At 41.1% G+C, this 18,853-nt stretch overlaps 1 protein-coding gene across 1 annotated transcript; it reads right to left on the bottom strand.

The window, feature by feature from the left end:
* Positions 1 to 13,832: 13,832 nt before the first annotated feature.
* LOC114172515 lies at positions 13,833 to 18,542 on the bottom strand. Its single transcript, XM_028056965.1, has 5 exons — positions 16,929 to 18,542; positions 16,557 to 16,844; positions 14,908 to 16,478; positions 14,195 to 14,547; positions 13,833 to 14,137 (listed from the first exon to the last, which is right to left on the bottom strand). The coding sequence occupies exons 1-5, from the start codon at positions 18,540 to 18,542 to the stop codon at positions 13,833 to 13,835; spliced, it is 4,131 nt and encodes a 1,376-aa protein (XP_027912766.1).
* Positions 18,543 to 18,853: the final 311 nt, after the last annotated feature.

Here is an 18,853-nt window from a genome sequence, read left to right as displayed (position 1 = left end):
TAGGGTTTGATGAGGCAGAAAAGGGGAGAGTGCGAAAAATTAGTTAGAAGCAAAAAAAAATTGATGTTAACCCTAAAACAGTACGAATCGAGAGAATCGTGGAGATGGTTGGACGCGGGAAAAAGGTCGAATGAAGTTGAGAAGGAAGGGAGGTGGATCGCGTAGAAGTGGAGAATGCGTAAAACAGGTTAGGGTTCGACAGAGGGAAAGTGAAGAGAGGTGGAGAACGTTATTTGGTGTCGCGTTTGTGGAGGAAGAGCGAAACAAAGCGACTGAGGTGGAGGCGGAGGCAGAGGTGTGGCTAGGGTTTGAGGAAGGAGAGAAGTGGAGAGTGCGTAAACGGTCTGAGAGAGAAAGTGAAGAGAGAGAGAGAGGAAGTGAAGGGTTTGAGGAAGGAGAGTAGTGGAGAGTGCGTAAACAGCCTGAGAGAGAAAATGAAGAGAGAGAGGAAGTCAAGAGAGAGGATTAATGTGAGTGTGTTGAAAAGCGAGAAAGATGGCTGAGACGGGCTAAGAACATGACACGTGTCCCAATTACCTTAAGAGGTAAAAAATTTAAATTTTTGAAATTGAACAAATTCTGAGAAAATGACACGTGTATTTTTTTGCTTTTTGTGATTCTTTGAATTGTATTATAAATAGATGTCCTTTGCTTCTTAATCGAATAGAAAATAATGATTTTAAATCTACATGCATGCTAATCATATGAGTCAAAAGGTTTTTAAATTAAATCGAGACTTTACTTTGATTTTATTTAGAAACTTTCATTTGATTAAATAAGTTTTTGCCAATAATTGAGACTATACTTTGATTAGAGGTAATTACTTTAACTAAAATTAGTCAAGACTTTACTTTGATTAATTAAGTTTTCTATTTGGTGAAGAAACAAAGGAATAGACATGATTAGGCATAGTAAAATTAATTGAGACTGTACTTTAATTGAATTTACTATGGACAATCTAACAATTCTCATTTTTAATTGAGACTTTACTTTGATTAAAAGTGAGAATGCCAACAAATGAATTGAGTCTTTACATTGATTGATTTGTAAATCAACAACAATAATTAATTTAACAATAATCTCTAGATAACCAATGAAGAATCTTATTTAGAAAAAGCAGTGGAATTGACCTATTTACTATTACTGTGTTGACAATCTTCCATGTCATTTTCTTTATATATCAAAACCCCCTATTTTTATAATTGCTAGTTTTAATTGCATTTTTAAGAATCAAATATTTGAGATTAATTCCGTATTCGTTGTGAGACGACTCAGGGTTATCTTAACCCTAACTATTTTGTTCACTACTAACTTGGCAATACTGAAGTTGCTAAAGTTAAGTAGTGGTAATTTGATCGCCTAACGACAGCGATATCAAATTTGGCGTCGTTGCCGGGAGTACGGTTAGTATTTCTTTTATTTTGATTCTGTTTTTATTTATTTATTTTATTTTATTTTATTTTATTTTTATATTTATTTATTTATTTATTTTACGCATATACATTTAATAGAGTTTGTTATTTTGTAGTCTTTAGTTTTCTTTTAATATATTCCAAGCAAAGTTCTATTTTTGTTTTGATTAAGAATTTCTTTTAAGAAATTTTTTGAGACTAGTTTGGAAAACTCTGTCTAGGAAAGACTTGGTATTTAAGTTGTCCACTGTGACGCACCTCTCTTTCCTGGGAGTAGACCCAACGACATCTTAACTCATTTCTTTCTTGAAATCTTTCTCCAAAACAAGAATAGGAAGAAAAAAAAAACACACAGAGAAACACTTTCAGGTGGAGTGCGTAGTGCATGACTCGGGCCAATCCGGGTTAATTTTATCAACTTGATTCAGAACTTGAAAGGAACTAGCGTAAATCACGTAGGAGACTTGAACTCAGGTGTTCTACTGAAGGAGCACCATCATCATTTGAACCTATCACTAAAAGTGTACCACTAGAATCACCTCCCGTGATTAACATATCTTCTGATCCATCACCTGAACCAGAAATTCAAGAAGATAGAATGGAAGAAAGAACAATAAGAGAGTTGGCTTCACCGGATGCAGCAATTACACAAAACATGTGCATCCAATATCCAGATGGAGAATGTGAGCTTAAGTCTAGGTTAATCCATCTTTTACCCAAATTCCATGGATTAGCAGGAGAAGACCCATACCATCACTTGAAGGAATTTCATGTTGTTTGTTCATCCATGAGACCTACAACAGTGACAGAGGAACATATCAAGCTTAAGGCTTTTCCATTCTCATTGCAAGATGCCGCTAAGAATTGGTTATACTGCCTTCCGCTAGGATCCATCAATACCTGGGAGACTCTGAAAAGATTATTTCTGGAAAAGTTTTTTCCAGCATCTAGAGTTGCTGCTATTCGCAAAGATATTTATGGGATAAGGCAACAAGAAAGAGAAAGTCTTCACGAGTATTGGGAAAGATTCAAAAAGTTATGTGCTTCATGTCCTCATCACCAAATAAACGAGCATCTCCTCATTCAATACTTTTATGAGGGATTGAGTATCATGGATAGACAAATGATAGATGCTGCAAGTGGAGGGTCATTGGTGGACAAAACGCCAACAAATGCAAGACAATTGATTGAAAATATGGCGTCAAACCATCAACAATTTTCCACCAGGAGTAATTCTATATATATGGTGTTTGACAGACTTACAGAAAAAGCCTATCCCTTCTACTTTATGTGGAATTTGTGCTTCTACTAATCATCCTACCAAGGCTTGTTTTATGTTAAAAGAGACAGGGACGTTAGACAATGAACAACCTCAGGCATATGCTGCAAACATCTATGGCAATAATAGACCACCTCGGCAACAATACAACCATGATTTGTCCTCTAGCAAGTACAACCCAGATTGGAAGGAATATCCCAGCTAGAAATGGGGAAATCAACAGCCTCAACACCAACAAGTCTATGTTCCACCTCAACAGAGGCAACAACCACAGCCAGCTGCAACCTCTGGTGATTCAAACATGGAAGCAATGATGAAAATGATGGCTGACATGATGAAGGGACAAATCAATGAGTTGAAACAGACGATGGAAGCAACCAATCAAAATTTGCAGAACCAGATTGGACAAATGGCAAATGAGTTAAATCAGATGAAGTCTCAACAAGGCTCGAGCAATTTGCCTGCACAAACTGTAATTAACCCGCGAAATGTAAGTGCTATTACTTTAAGATCGGGTAAGCAAATATAAGGCCTTGGGGATGCCCAAGAAGATGAAGATAAGGACAATGAAGTTGTACCTGATGATGAAAGAGGAAGATCAGGTGAAGCAACACAAGCAACATCTGAAATGCCTGCACCCAGTGATAACTCCAGGTTGGTATCCCCTAATACTGAAAATTCTTCTCCTTATTCTCCTCCTCCTCCCTATCCAAACCGTTTGAAACCAAAAACTAAAAAGATGGAGGAGTTAGACAAAGAAATCTTGAATACTTTCAAGAAAGTGGAGATAAACATCCCTTTGTTGGATGCTGTGAGACAAATTCCTAAATACGCCAAGTTTCTCAAAGAATTATGTACACATAAAAGGCGTATTATGGACAAAGAGGTAGTGAACATGGGAAGAAACGTCTCTAGCTTAATTAAGAAGCCTGCAGTCAGAATGCCGCAAAAGTGTAAGGAACCAGATATGTTTTCTGTTCCCTGCATTGTAGGAAGTACTAAGTTTGATAATGCTATGTTAGATTTAGGAGCTTCCATTAATGTAATGCCATTATCAGTTTTTACTTCACTTCATCTTGGACCTCTTAAGTCTACTGGTGTGGTCATTCAATTGGCCAACCGTAGCACAGTTAACCCTGTAGGTGTGCTAGAAGATGTGCTTGTCCGTGTGGACAAGTTAATTTTTCCTGCAGATTTCTACATCTTAGACATGAAGGATGATGAAGGAATGAGTTCAACCACAATTATCTTGGGAAGACCATTCATGATAACAACACGTACCAAGATAGACGTGCATGCAGTGTGACATCCCATTCTTAATAGATTAAACTATTAAATAAAGCATCACAAAATTATAGTAACGAGAAGCACTCAGATGAACATAAACGTAGAAAAGGTAACTGTTACAGTCATCCAGAAGTATACTGTGAAAACAAATTTGGGCATACCACTATGCCATAAACAACATAAGAGAAAGTTAACAGTTTTACAAAAGACGATGCTCCTCTAGAGCATGAGATTACAAAAAGGCACTTAGGGCCATAGACTGATCCTGAGAGTCACACAAACAGATCCCCTAAGCTGCACCACTGCCACCACCAGACCTACTCCCAGAATTTCCTCCATCTGCTCCCACCAAGGGTGATTATCACAAAAGAGAAAACACAACAGGAACATAAACAAAAATGCAAGGGTAAGCTAGTGTAATTTAATCTTATCATGATACAACGGACAAGTACTTAAACATTCCTTAACATGCAACACAACAGGCACAGAACATCATGTTATAGCAAACAAGTAGGACACTATGACTCAATTATCCGGATAAATATACTAAGATCGGATTCACTAGACGCTTGCACTTGTGGTGGCCTCTACTGCTCTGCAGAGCCATTGCCAATGGGTTTCACCCTACCACACACAAGGTTAGCCTTTAAGCGTCTAAGGCCATTATGCTGCCATAAACTAGGGCCTCCCGCTACTCTCACCACTTGGGTCGGTTTGCTCTACTTGAGACTCACTAATCCTTTAGAGTTTCGGGATGCGATCCTTACTTGAATCCTTATCTTAATATATACACTACACGCCACCATAAAGTCTCCCCACGAGACTCATGGAATTACGCCTATTTCACACAAATCTCATGTTTCATATCTCATAACCACCACTTGTTACCTCAACATTAATTTCTTATGCACATTATCAACCATCCAAACATAACTTCATACATTACTCATGCTAACATACAAATTTTAGTGCATATAACTCATACAACTCATGCAAACACATCATAATCTTGCATGTTCGAGATAAATAGCCACACCCAAGGTGAACAAGAATCCAAAAACATAAATCTGCACTATTCTCGCCTGGGCTAGAAGCCCTTGCCTAAGCTACAATGACTATCTCGCTTAAGCTAGGCCTTCTCTCCTAGGCGAGGCCTGGAACAGTGGCACTCTGCGAGCCCTCGCTTGGGCGAGTGCATCTCGCCTGAGCGAGACGTCATTCGCCCAAAAATATAAAACCCGTCGCCTAAACGAGGAGGCAATAGAGTACACTGGCTTTCCTCGAGTACTCGCTTGGGCGAGCCATTCTCGCCTGAGCGAGACAACGCGTCGCTCAAAACAAGCTTTGGTCGCCTGTGCGAGATGCTCGAGCAGCCTAGGCGAGTTCTCTACTATTCTCGCCTGAGCGAAACGAGCTCGTTTAGGTGAGAATACCAGTTCTCCCCCACTGTTTCACGCATGCAGCACCACAAACATACAACATCCATCAAACAGTTCATTCACATACAAGCACCTTGCTTTTAAACCATCCCATTCACGAAATAAGGCACAAATATATGGAAAAGCACTAAAATTTCACAAACAGAAAAGACTAGCTCCCCTTACCTTTTCTAGACACGAGAAAAGAACAGCAACCCAAGGAATGCAACTTGGCACAACAGCTCTACGGACTATAATGGTGAGCTGAAACGGAAACCCCAAGACCCAAAACGAGAGTAAGAAATTAATATGAATCTCATTGCACAAGGGCTAACTTAGGATTTTTTTTCTTTTAGGGTTAGAACCAGTTATGACCACGAGATGTTTTGTAGGCAAAATTAGATATTCTTTTGAAAATTGGGTGAAGAAGAAAGTAATAAGGGGTGAATCTAAAAGTGGAAGGAAAGAATCGCTCTTTCTGAAGGAGGCAACACACAAAGGATGGAAAAATCTTTTGATACAGCCAAGGGTTCTTGAATCACTCAAGAACTAGGAGAATCACTCTCACTATTAGATAGAAAATTGAATTTCTGAACAAAACTTAACTTGATTTCATTGATAAGAAATGGTTCAGTTTATATAGAGGCTTTAACCATTAGGGTTACAAAAAGACCATTAATTGTCATTATATCCCATTAGTGCTAATAATAAACCAATCAAGTTAATAATTGTCCACTACCTAATGGCTAATTATAACTGAAATTGGGGTAGCCAAAAAGTCATCCAAAATTATTCAGCAAGGTCTTCTTAGTCTTCCAAGGCTGGTTCTTAAGATGTCAAATGGGCCTTTATTTAAATAAAAGAAACTGCATTAATCTGGCGCGTTAGTCCTCTTCCATTTGGGCCACGATGCAATTTACAACTTTTGTCTTTTCTCCTTCAAACTTGGGCTTGTACTCAAATAATATTTACAACACTTGTTGTAGAGCTTCTTTTGCTTTCTTTGCTCTAGACCTTGTCATAGGTCCTCCAAGTTCTTCAAGTGGATCCTTGTCTTTGCTCATTACTGTTTCACACATGCAGCACCACAAACATACAACATCCATCAAACAGTTCATTCACATACAAGCACCTTGCTTTTAAACCATCCCATTCACGAAATAAGGCAAAAATATATGGAAAAGCACTAAAATTTCACAAACAGAAAAGACTAGCTCCCCTTACCTTTTCTAGACACGAGAAAAGAACAGCAACCCAAGGAACGCAACCTGGCACAACAGCTCTACGGACTACAATGGTGAGCTGAAACGAAAACCCCAAGACCCAAAACGAGAGTAAGAAATGGAACCTTAAACGCAACAAAACGCCAACAAAAGGCTATAATAGGTCCGGGGTACTTACCAAAGAAGAACACTGAGCTTAGCTTGAAGATGGAGTTTTCTCTGTGCCCTAGCAGAGCTCCTTGCTTGAGTTGTGGGATGGAGAGGAGGGTTGTTTCTGAAAAGGTGACAAGAGTCAAATGAGACAACTGAGTGGGTATTGGGGTCCTACTGCTGGCCTTGGGCCTACGAAGGGGCTGGGCCCAACACATAAAACTGAAAATGGGGCTTACAATATCTCCCCAACAACAAAAATTTTTCGTCCTGGAAAAATTAGACTTACCAGAATAGATATGGATATGAACTCCTCATCTCCTCCTCTAGCTCCCAGGTAGAGTCTCTTGTTCTCCGGTCCCAGATGAACTTCACAAGACTAGTGGCTCTCCTTTTGCGCTCCTTCACCTGGTGGTCCTCTATAGCCATGGGTTGTACCACTAACTGGAGATTCTCCCTGACTTCCACATCCTCCGCCTCCAACACATGTGATGGGTCAAAAACATACTTCCGTAGCTGTGAGACATGGAAGACTGGGTGTAGATTAGCCAACTGGGGTGGTAAAGCAATCTCATAAGCCACAGGCCCTATCCTTCTCAAGATCTGATATGGACCCAAGAACCTAGGAGACAACTTCCTTGAGCGGATAGCCCTCCCCACACCAGTGGTTCGGGTCACCCTCAAGAACACATGCTCCCTTGCCTCAAACTCTAAGGGCCTCCTTCTTCGGTCTGCATATGCCTTCTGCCGACTCTGAGACGCTTGCAACCTATCCCTCACTAACTGCACCTTCTCTGTGGTTTATTGCAACAACTCAGGTCCCACCAAAACCGACTCACCATCCTGGTACCAACACAAGGGAGTCCTACATCTCCTCCCATACAAAGCCTCATAAGGCGCCATCCCTATACTCGCCTGGTAACTATTGTTGTAGGTAAACTCCACTAGCGGTAGCACCTCATCCCAACTGCCAAGGTGGTCCAAGATACAGGTCCTCAACAAGTCCTCTAAGGACTGAATCACCCTCTCTGACTGGCCATCCGTCTGGGGATGATAAGCAGAACTCATCCTCAACTTGCTACCCATAGCCTCCTGCAGTGCCTGCCAGAACTTGGAAGTGAACCGGGGGTCTCTATCAGACACTATGCTACTAGGCACTCCATGAAGTCTCACTATCTCTCGGATGTAGAGCTGGGCCAACTTGGCCATTGACATTCTGAGATTCACTGCCAAAAAGTGAGCACTCTTCGTTAGCCGATCCACCACCACCCATATAGCATCATGCCCTCTCACGGTGCGAGGCAAGTGGGTAACAAAATCCATAACTATGCTATCCCACTTCCATACCAGAATATCCAAGGGCTGGAGCATTCCACCAGGTTTCTGATGCTCTACTTTTGCCTTTTGACAAGTCAAGCAAGCGGATACAAACTGTGCGACCTCTTTCTTCATGCCTTGCCACCAAAAGTTCTCCTTGAGGTCTTGGTACATCTTAGTCATGCCAGGATGCAGACTAAGACGACTCTTGTGTCCCTCCTCAAGGACCAATCTCCTCACCTCGATATCATCTGGCACACAAACTCTGCCTCTGAACCTCAACACACCATCACTGCCCAAGGCAAACTCCTTGGCCTGATCCGATCCCAGTAGTTCTTTCACCTTCTATAGACTATCATCCCTTGCTTGCCTCTCCCTGATTAAACCTAGAAAGTCACCCGATATGACCAAGGTGCTACACCTAATGAATTCCGGTTCCAACTCAAACTGTAGCTTCATGTCTCTAAAGCTCTCTAGTAACTCCATCTCTTTTATCATCAAGTGTGCCACATGCACGGTCTTCCTGCTCAGTGCATCTGCCCCTACATTCGCCTTCCCTGGGTGGTAGAGAAGCTCAAAGTCGTAGTCCTTCAAAAACTCTATCCACCGTCTCTGCCTCATATTTAACTCTTTTTGATCAAAAAGGTACTTCAAGCTCTTGTGCTCACTAAACACGCGAAACTGTGCACCATACAAGTAGTGCCTCCAGATTTTCAAAGCAAAAACCACCGCTGCTAACTCGAGATCATGAGTAGGGTAGTTCTTCTCATGAACTTTCAACTGTCTCGAAGCATAAGCCACCACCTTCCTCTCTTGCATCAAGACACATCCCAAGCCCTGATGAGATGCATCACAGTAAACCTCAAAGGGCTTACTCACATCCGGGATTACCAACACTGGAGCACTCGTCAGCCTCTGCTTAAGCTCCCTGAAGCTCTCTTCACACTTATCAGTCCACGCAAACGGTTGGTCCTTCCTGGTTAGCTGTGTCAGGGGTGCCACTATCTTGGAGAACCCCTCTATAAACCTCCTGTAGTAGCCAGCTAAACCCACGAAGCTCCAAATCTCCGTCACTGACTTGGGACATTCCCACTGTATCACGGCTTCTACCTTAGTTGGGTCCACAGCTATTCCCTGAGCTGATATCACGTGCCCCAAGAACTGCACCTCTCTCATCCAAAAGTCACACTTTGACAACTTGGCAAACAGCTGCCTCTCCCTCAAGATACCAAGCACTATCCTCAGATGTTCGGTGTGTTCCTCATGCGTCCTGGAGTAGATCAGAATGTCGCCTATAAAGACCACGACAAACTTATCTAGAAACGAACGGAAGATCCGGTTCATGTAGTCCATGAACAAGGCCGGGGCATTAGTCACACCGAATGGCATGACAACATACTCGTAGTGTCCGTACCTGGATCTGAAAGCAGTCTTTTCTATATCTTCTGCCTTCACCAGAATCTGATGATAACCTGACCGGAGATCAATCTTGGAGAACACTGACGCCCCATGTAGCTGATCCATCAAATCATCTATTCTTGGCAAGGGATACTTGTTTTTGATAGTTAGCTTGTTCAGCTGCCTATAATCCACACACAACCTCGAGCCGCCATCCTTCTTCTTTACCAACAAGACAGGCGCTCTCCACGGCGAAGCACTCGGCCATATAAACTGTTTCTCTAGCAATCCCTCTATCTGTTTCTTTAACTCTACCAACTCCGCTGGGGCCATGCGGTAAGGAGCTATCGACACAGGGCCAGCTCCCGATACCAAGTCTATGGAGAACTCAACTTCTCTTCTCAAGGGCAAACCTGGTACCTCTTCGGGGAACACATCCTCAAAGTCCCTGACCACTGGTATCACGGTGATCCTTTCCTCCTTCTCAACCTCTATCCTGACGAAGATCATATAGCACTGTGCACCGTCCCGGACTTCCTTCAGAACCCCATGAGAAGACAACAACTCAGGCTCCTCTGAGTTAGAGAACAACAGCTTCTTCTCCTGACACTCTATGAGAACATGATTGGCAGAGAGCCAATCCATTCCAAAGATCACATCAAGCCCTTGCAGAGGGAGGCATTGATGAAGGATTGACCCCAACCAAGGATGAAGGCACATGCTTAAGAAGACTAAGCATGTTTAGAAAGGAAGTTCACTAATCCTTCATCCCTTTCATTTATGTTTGTTATTTTTGATTCCCTAAGTTGACTTAGTTGAATCAACTTTAGTTGACTTGTTGACCTTTGACTAGGTTTGACTTGTTGACTATAGTTGACTTGACTTAAGCCAACATGCTAATCTATGTTTATTTGCTTTGTAGGTTAATTAGGAGTAAGAAAGCAATGCTAGGTGGCGCATGGTGATTGGGGAGCATAAATGATGTGGAGGAGAGAGTAAAGCAAAGGCATAAAGCATAAAGTAAAAGGCATGATGCAAGTGTACCTATGTACCTTTGGTCTCCTTTGTTTTTAGCACACTTTGACCACTTTTTGGAGACATATGAGACACATTCTTTGCCTCCTTTTGTGCTAGAACGAAATTAGCCTTGCACACACCATAGTTAGCTCTTTTGTCTCTCATTTTTGTAACCTTATTTGACCTAGTTTCTAGAAGCTAGGGTTAGGTTTTTGTAGAGACATCCTTAGGTATCTTTTATTTGCTTAGAGACCCCTAAACTCTTCTATATAAGGGGTGCTCCTAGACATGTAAAAGGGTTGATCATTTTGTTTCTAAACTATTGTGTTTCAACCTTTAAATTTTCGTGAGCTCTCCTTCCTAGAAGTGAACTCACCTTTGCCTTATCTTGCTTGCAAGTGGCGACACCATCACTCATCTCTAGGGCTTGGTTGGCTTAGATCCCCCCCTATGAGTGGCGTGCTTCTTCCATTCTTCATCTTCTATGCTTTCCATTTTTATTGTTTCTTCTTTCATTTTGCTCTTTAGTGTTGTTATTGCCATGTGTGTTTAAGCTTGAATCCAACTCTCTTCTTCCTTTCATGAGCTTGAGAAATGAACCTTCACATCTAGATAGCATGCTATCTTAATGTCCAGTGGGAATTTTCAAAAAGATTTCTTAAACAACTTCACCATATTCATAACTCTAAAAGGAAACAAGATAATCCTTCATCATTTGGTATCTAGAGCCTAGGTTATCTTGAATATGGTGTTTTTCATGTGCTAACCTTGTCTTGTTGTAGCTATCTTTGTATGGTTCAAATCCACTTCCATTGCACACAAAAACAATGCTGGCAGAAACTGTTCACGATTTTAAAAGATTAAACTGCACCTGCTCAGTGATCCAAAAATTACGTTCTTGATGTCAAAAGAAAGCTCTGTTAGTCTAGTTTCTAACAAAAAAAAGAACCAATGCATTTGGAGTTTTGTGGAGAGAGTTATGATTGAAATAGTGAGCAAAGGTCAGAGCTGCCGAGATCACCGCGAATCAACGTTTTTTAGGTTATGTTGGGCAGTTTTGGCTATTGTTTTTGTTACTCTTCTTACTCCTAAATGTGGTTGGATAACATGTCTTTGGATGCTTAGTCTTTGAGCCTCAAATCCATGAGTTTAAATGCATGATAGCTACATGTTTGTGTCTTTGTGTATGTCATGTTGAGTCTTTAAATGTGTCTAACTTTTGCTTGAGTCATATGTCATATGCTTCTTTGAGTTTTCTTATTCTTGTTTTTAAGTATTTGAGCTATTGCATGAGATCTATGCCTTTTGTTGTAGCATGCTCCTTGAAATTGATTTTGACCTAATTTTAAGGAACTAAGTGTTCAAGACACCCTAAAATATCCTTCTCATCATCTTAAGTACCTAGTTTTGAAAAGAAAAATTATTTTCATGACCAAAAACAGTTTGGAAGAGAGCTAATGTGTTGCTTGGTGAATCCATTTGGCCATTTTTACTAGGTGTTATGCTACCAAATTTTATACTTGGATTTTGGGTGATATTGGCAAATTAGTTCCATGTTTTAACTTGGTTATGATCTTTCTTGGTGTATGCATAATTTGAGGTATAATCTTGGCTTGTTCAAATGCTTTCCATAGAGTCTTTAAAAGTGTTTTTCATTGCTTTAGTCTTGTTCAAGTTTTGTCTTTAAAAAAAAAATTCCTTAGAAGTTAAACTTTCTTGTTTTTGTGCTTTTCTTGCTTGTCACTAGGTGTTCTTTGTTGTGTCTTAGTAGTTTTCTTTTCTTGAAACTCTTGGGATGTTGTGGTCGAATCACTTGTCTTGCATTTGAAAGGTTTTGAACAAGTTTTTAAAAGTGTTTGCTTCACTCCTATGGTGGATTTTGAGTGCTAGCCTTGCCTTGTTACTTTGGGAGTGTGATCTAAACACTTGGGTTGCATTTTGGGTTGGATTTGGTCTCGATTTTCATGTTGTCTAACCCCTAATCCATTTATTTTGTCTCGGATTTGAGTGTTTTTGTTGTAGGAATCATGGCAAGTTCATCAAATGCACCTACACCAAACAAAAACAATACATTGATGAGATTGCTTCGGGATTTGGAGTTGTCTAGGAAGGAGGCCTTTGAACAATTGAGAAAGGACAAGGAGCAAAGTGATCTAAGAATCCAAGAGCACATTCAAAGGCTTGAAGCTAAGGAGCAAGAAAGAGAGGCTAGGAAAAGAGGGCATTCTAGGCGCAAACTATCACAAGAGAAGCAAACTCCAAAGATTCCTAAGTTCAAAGGAGAAAATGACCCAAACATCTACATTGAGTGGGAACAAAAAGTGGACCAAATTTTTACCATTCATGTAGTTAGTCATCAAAAGCAAGTAGATTTGGTAGTCTTAGAGTTTGAGGATTATGCCATGACTTGGTGGCATCAATTATGTATGGACAATATTAACCAAGAGTGATATGAATCTTAATGGGAAAAGGATCTAAAGGGTTTAGATTTGCTGGAAAAACAGAATTGAAATGGAATAGAATGGCACACACAACTGGACAAGGTCACGCTGCACCCCAATCTCAACATTCAGTTATCATCCAAAGGAATTACTATTCGTGGCTTTGGTTCGTTAAGGTTCCTTTAAGAATTATGTGCACGAGATCAATGAAGGTTCCATAACAGAAAAATAACAATGGCAACGAAATGATTTCAGAACGTATTGGATTATGCCCTGGATGTAAACAGGCTTGACGTGAAAAGGGTTCTATGGACATTAGGTTCTTTAAGATTGATTCAAGAATTCTGGACCAAGAGTAGCGTAATCAACATACAAGGGAAACAATGTAACACGAATTCAAACAAGAAAACTTACAAGACAATGAAGGATAGCATCACACCATCCACACGTATACCACACATAAGCTTCACACCTATGATGGCTGGATTTTGCCTTGATTCACACAAGGATCAATGAGCATCACACTCACCCAAATTCTTCACGAAAATGGAAAGAGAATTCATTCAATAATCATCCAAAAAAAAAAAACCTCTAGTTCACGTGTTCAGCCCTTGTTTTTGTCTAGGGTGCTGAATTTGCTACCAAGGTAACCACCCCACTATCAAAATAACCGCTCCACTACTCTAGAAGCACGGCCACATGGCTTTTGGCTGAACAAGTCACTTAGTTCCCTTACATTTAATTGAAAATACACGGAAATTAACAAAAATAAACATTACATTAAATTAAAAACACCCTAAAATAACACAATAAAAATTCCTATGCTACTATGTGCCACACGAACTAACACATAAAAATTTCCATGCAACTATGTGCCACCAATATTGCTTTCACGCATTTTGGAGCTCAACTTCATCCTTAGCTTCATCCTTCCAAGTGATCAAGTAAACAAGCTTATGTGTAGGATCCTTGACCACATCTTCTAAGAGATTTAGAATTAGCCTTTGTAATGTTGCCTTGGTTTGCTTGGCCTTGGATCTCGTCATAGGACCTCCTATCCCTTGTAGAGAGTTCTCCTCTTCTTTGGTTAGCTTGGATCCAGGTTGGTGAGAGATGTCCTCATCATTCCCTCCCTCTTGAACCGGATGGGTCTCCAAATCCGAACCAGCTTTCTTCAAAGCCGAACCATCTTCACCTGCATCAAACAAAGATAAGTCAGCAACATTAAAAGTAGGAGACACATTATACTCACCTGGCATTTGGATCTTGTAAGCATTGTCATTGATCCTTTCCAAGACTTGGAATGGTCCATCTCCTCTAGGCAGCAACTTGGATTTCCTTTGTTCGGGAAATCTCTCTTTCCTCATGTGTACCCACACCCAATCTCCTGGTTGGAACACAACTCTCCTTCTACCTTTGTTGGCTTGCTTTGCGTAGCTCGCATTCTTTTTGGTGATTTGATCTTTAACTTTCTCATGAAGCTTCCGCACAAACTCTGCCTTTGCCTGTCCTTCAGTATGCTTAAACACAGAAATGTTAGGCACAGGTAATAAATCAAGTGGAGATAAAGGATTAAACCCATACACTACCTCAAAAGGAGAATGATTAGTGGAAGAATGGACAGCTCGGTTATAAGCAAACTCAATATGGGGTAGGCAAGCCTCCCAACGTTTCAGATTGTGCTTCAACACTGCTCTAAGCATAGCACCAAGTGTCCTATTAACCACCTCAGTTTGGCCATCTGTTTGGGGGTGACAAGTAGTAGAGAACAACAACTTAGTTCCTAATCTACCCCACAAACTTCTCCAAAAGTGACTCAAGAACTTAGAGTCCCTATCACTCACAATACTCCTAGGCATACCATGTATCCTAATGATCTCTTTAAAGACAAGGTCAGCAACGTGACTAGCATCATTTACCTTTTTGCATGGAATAAAGTGAGCCATCTTGGAAAACCTATCCACCACAACTAGTATGGAGTCTCGGCCAGTACTTGATCGAGGCAATCCAAGCACAAAATCCATGGACAAATCCACCCAAGGGTGTTCAGGAACAGGAAGAGGAGTGTATAAACCTTGGGGAAGAACTTTAGACTTAGCTTGTCTACACTCAATGCATGACTCACACAGTTTGGCTACATCCTTTTTCATGTTAACCCAATAGAAATGCTCATGCAAGATGTCATAAGTTCTAAGCACTCCAAAATGACCCATCAACCCCCCTCTATGTGCTTCCTTCACTAAGAGTTCTCTAATGGAAGATTGAGGAACACATAGCCTATTTGCTCTAAACAAGAACCCCTCAAATCTATAGTACTCATCCTTGGCCATCTTTTCACACTCCTTGTACCTTTGGCCGAACTCTTTATCCTCCTCATACAACCCCTTCAACACTTCCAAACCCAACAACTTGGTCTCAACCATAGATAGTAGCGCATGTCTCCTAGATAGGGCATCCGCAACCACATTTCCTTTCCCTTTCTTGTACTTAATGACATATGGAAATTGCTCTAAGAATTCAACCCATTTGGCATGTCTTGTATTAAGCTTACCTTGACCCTTGAGATACTTAAGAGACTCATGGTCACTATGGATAACGAATTCCTTGGGAAAAAGATAATGTTGCCAAGTTTTGAGGGCTCTCACTAAGGCATAGAGTTCCTTGTCATAAGTAGAGTAATGCAAGGCTGCTCCACTCAATTTTTCACTAAAGTATGCTATGGGATGGCCTTCTTGAAGTAGAACAGCTCCTATACCTATGCCAGAAGCGTCACACTCTATCTCAAAGGATTTGGAAAAATTGGGCAATGCTAGGATGGGTGCACTCACTAGTCTTTGCTTAAGAGTTTGGAAAGCTTTCTCTTGTTTTTCCCCCCACTTGAAGCTCACGTTTTTCTTCACTAACTCATTTAAGGGGGCTGCCAAGGTGCTGAAATCTCTCACAAATCTCCTATAGAAACTAGCCAGGCCATGAAAACTCCTAATATCACTCACGGATTTGGGTGTTGGCCACTCTTGTATGGCCTTCACTTTGGATTGATCAACTTCTACCCCTTTTGAACTCACCACAAAACCCAGAAATACCACATGGTCTTGACAAAACATGCATTTCTCAAGATTAGCATACAACTTTTCATGTCTCAAAGCAGATAACACAGAATGCAAATGTTGAGCATGCAAGTCCAAATCAGCACTATAGATCAGAATATCATCAAAATACACTACCACAAAATGCCCTATAAAATCTCGTAGAACATGATTCATCAACCTCATGAATGTGCTTGGTGCATTAGTTAATCCAAATGGCATAACCAGCCACTCATACAACCCAAATTTGGTTTTAAAAGCAGTTTTCCATTCATCTCCTTCTCTAATCCTAATTTGGTTGTATCCACTTTTCAAATCAATTTTTGAAAACACTTGTGCACCATGCAATTCATCAAGTAAATCATCAAGTCTAGGAATGGGATGCCTATACTTAATGGTAATGCTATTCACACTTCTACAGTCACTACACATGCGCCAAGAACCATCTTTCTTAGGCACCAAAATCACAGGAACAGCACATGGAGATATAGAATCTCTTACCCAACCTTTCTCTAAGAGAGCTTCCACTTGCCTTTGTATCTCCTTGGTCTCCTCGGGATTGCTCCTATACGCTGGCCTGTTTGGAATGGTGGCTCCAGGTATCAAATCCACTTGATGTTCTATTCCCCTCAATGGTGGTAATCCACTAGGCAAATCCGAGGGGAAAACATCCTTGAATTCCTGCAAAATAGAAGAAATAGAAGATGGCAAGGAAGTGGGAAATTCAGGGTTAGTATTCAAAACAGGTTTGCATACAAGCATATATAAGGGTTGCCGTGCTAACAACACCTTCCTCACTTCCCTCTCTTTTGCTATCTCTCTCACATTGGTGTTTCTCTCCTTGCCTCTCTTTTCCTCTCTCTTAGTGTTTGATCTTTTCTCGTCACTCACACTCTCTACCACGCTCTCACTTTCAACTTTCTTTTCTCTCATGATTTTCTCTCTCAACCTCACTTGATCATGACACACCTCTTGTGGGCTTAAAGGTTTAAGCACCACCTTCTTTCCTTGATGTGTAAAAGAGATCTTGTTGGAGAATCCATCATGGATGGTCTTGTGGTCATGCTGCCATGGTCTCCCCAACAATAGATGACACGCCTCCATAGGCACCACATCACATGAAATCACATCAGAATAAGTCCCAATGACTATGGGCACCTCCACTTGCTGTTTCACTTTAATTTCTCCTTCATCACTTAGCCATTGCAAACGGTAAGGTCTGGGATGAGGCTTGGTAGGAAGATTCAACTTGGATACTAGCCTTGTACTAGCCACATTAGCGCAACTCCCACTATCCACAATCACCATGCAAAGTTGCCCTTGGACAATACACCTAGTGTGGAAAATGTTGTCCCTTTGGCTTTCATCCATGGCTTCTATATGAGATCCTAATAGTCTCCTCACCATCAACAATCCCTTCTCGTTCATTTCTGGTCCAACATCCTCATCCTCCTCTCCTTCAGATTCTTCATTTGCATCTGACTCACTAGAATATCCTCCATCATCTCTAATCACCACAGTCCTCTTGGTAGGACATTCATATGCATAGTGCCCCTTGCCTTGGCATTTGAAGCATGTAATGTCTCTAGTTCTTTTTGGTACAGCTTCATTGCCCTTAGAAGGCTTAGGATCCGCTTCTTTGGTGGCCTTGGTACTCATGGCCGAACTGGTCTCTCCCTTGGCCGAATAGGGTGATGACTTATATCCCTCCCTCTTAGCCTTGTCCTTCCACCCATAAGTAGAAGACGACGCCATTCTCCTTGAAGCTCCCTTCCTTTTGAGTTGCTCTTCTACTTGGATGGCTTTATGGAGAAGATCCTCCATCTCCACAAACTCCTGCAACTCAACCACATCACGGATATCATTATTCAACCCATTAATGAACCTAGCCATTGTTACCTCAGGATCTTCCTCAAGCTTAGCTTGGATCATTAACATCTCCATCTCTTTGTGGTAATCCTCCACACTTCGGCTTCCTTGAGTAATTCTTTGAAGCTTAAACTTCATATCCCTTTGATAGGATGCAGGGACATATCTCCTCCTCATGAGCCTCCTCAATTCCTCCCATGTGTCTACTGGTGGATCTCCATCTCTTTGCCTCTCCCTTTGAAGCTTGTGCCACCAAATCAATGCATAGTGTGAGAATTCGGATGCTGCCAACCTCACCTTTTGTTCCTCCTCAAAGTTGCCGCAATCAAACACATTCTCCATCTTGAGCTCCCAATTAAAGTAAGCTTCGGGATCATTCTTTCCTGCAAAAGAGGGAATGTTTAGTTTAATTCCTTGGAGAGGATTGCCCCACTGCTCCCTATTCCTCCTTTCTTCATCATATCTCGCCACCCTTGTTTCTTGCCTCCTTACACCTCTTCTTGTTACTCCATCATTCTCCAACCTATCAATTCTCTCATGTATCTCATCATTGGCTTGTCGGAGTAATCTTTCAAGATGTTGAGTAAGAGCTTGCATTTGAATGGGACTAATGCCTGCCCCTCCTTCTTGGTTTGAATCTGCCATCTCACAAAATAATGCTTGTAGACAAGATAAAAGGTTAAGCCAAATAGAATCCAGCACCTAATCTACCTCACCAAATAATTTCCTCTCAAGTGTTTCTCTCAATTCGGCTTTTACTAATAATGTAAATTTCTCTCTAGCCTTTTACCACTCTTGATGCACTCAATCCTTGAGAGTCACAAGGTTACTTCAGCCACACAAAGATGATCTACCTAAATGCAGAATGCGCCTATAACAATTATAGTAATGATGCTATCACTAGAGGCCAAAAAAACAAGACACCAAAACACAAAAAGAAGGCAAAGAAAACCACA

This window comes from Vigna unguiculata, unplaced genomic scaffold, assembly GCF_004118075.2.
Source record: "Vigna unguiculata cultivar IT97K-499-35 unplaced genomic scaffold, ASM411807v1 contig_634, whole genome shotgun sequence".
Taxonomy (NCBI): domain Eukaryota; kingdom Viridiplantae; phylum Streptophyta; class Magnoliopsida; order Fabales; family Fabaceae; genus Vigna; species Vigna unguiculata.
The sequence above is the reverse complement of the archived record's forward strand: the minus strand, read 5'-3'. Positions and strand labels throughout refer to the sequence as shown.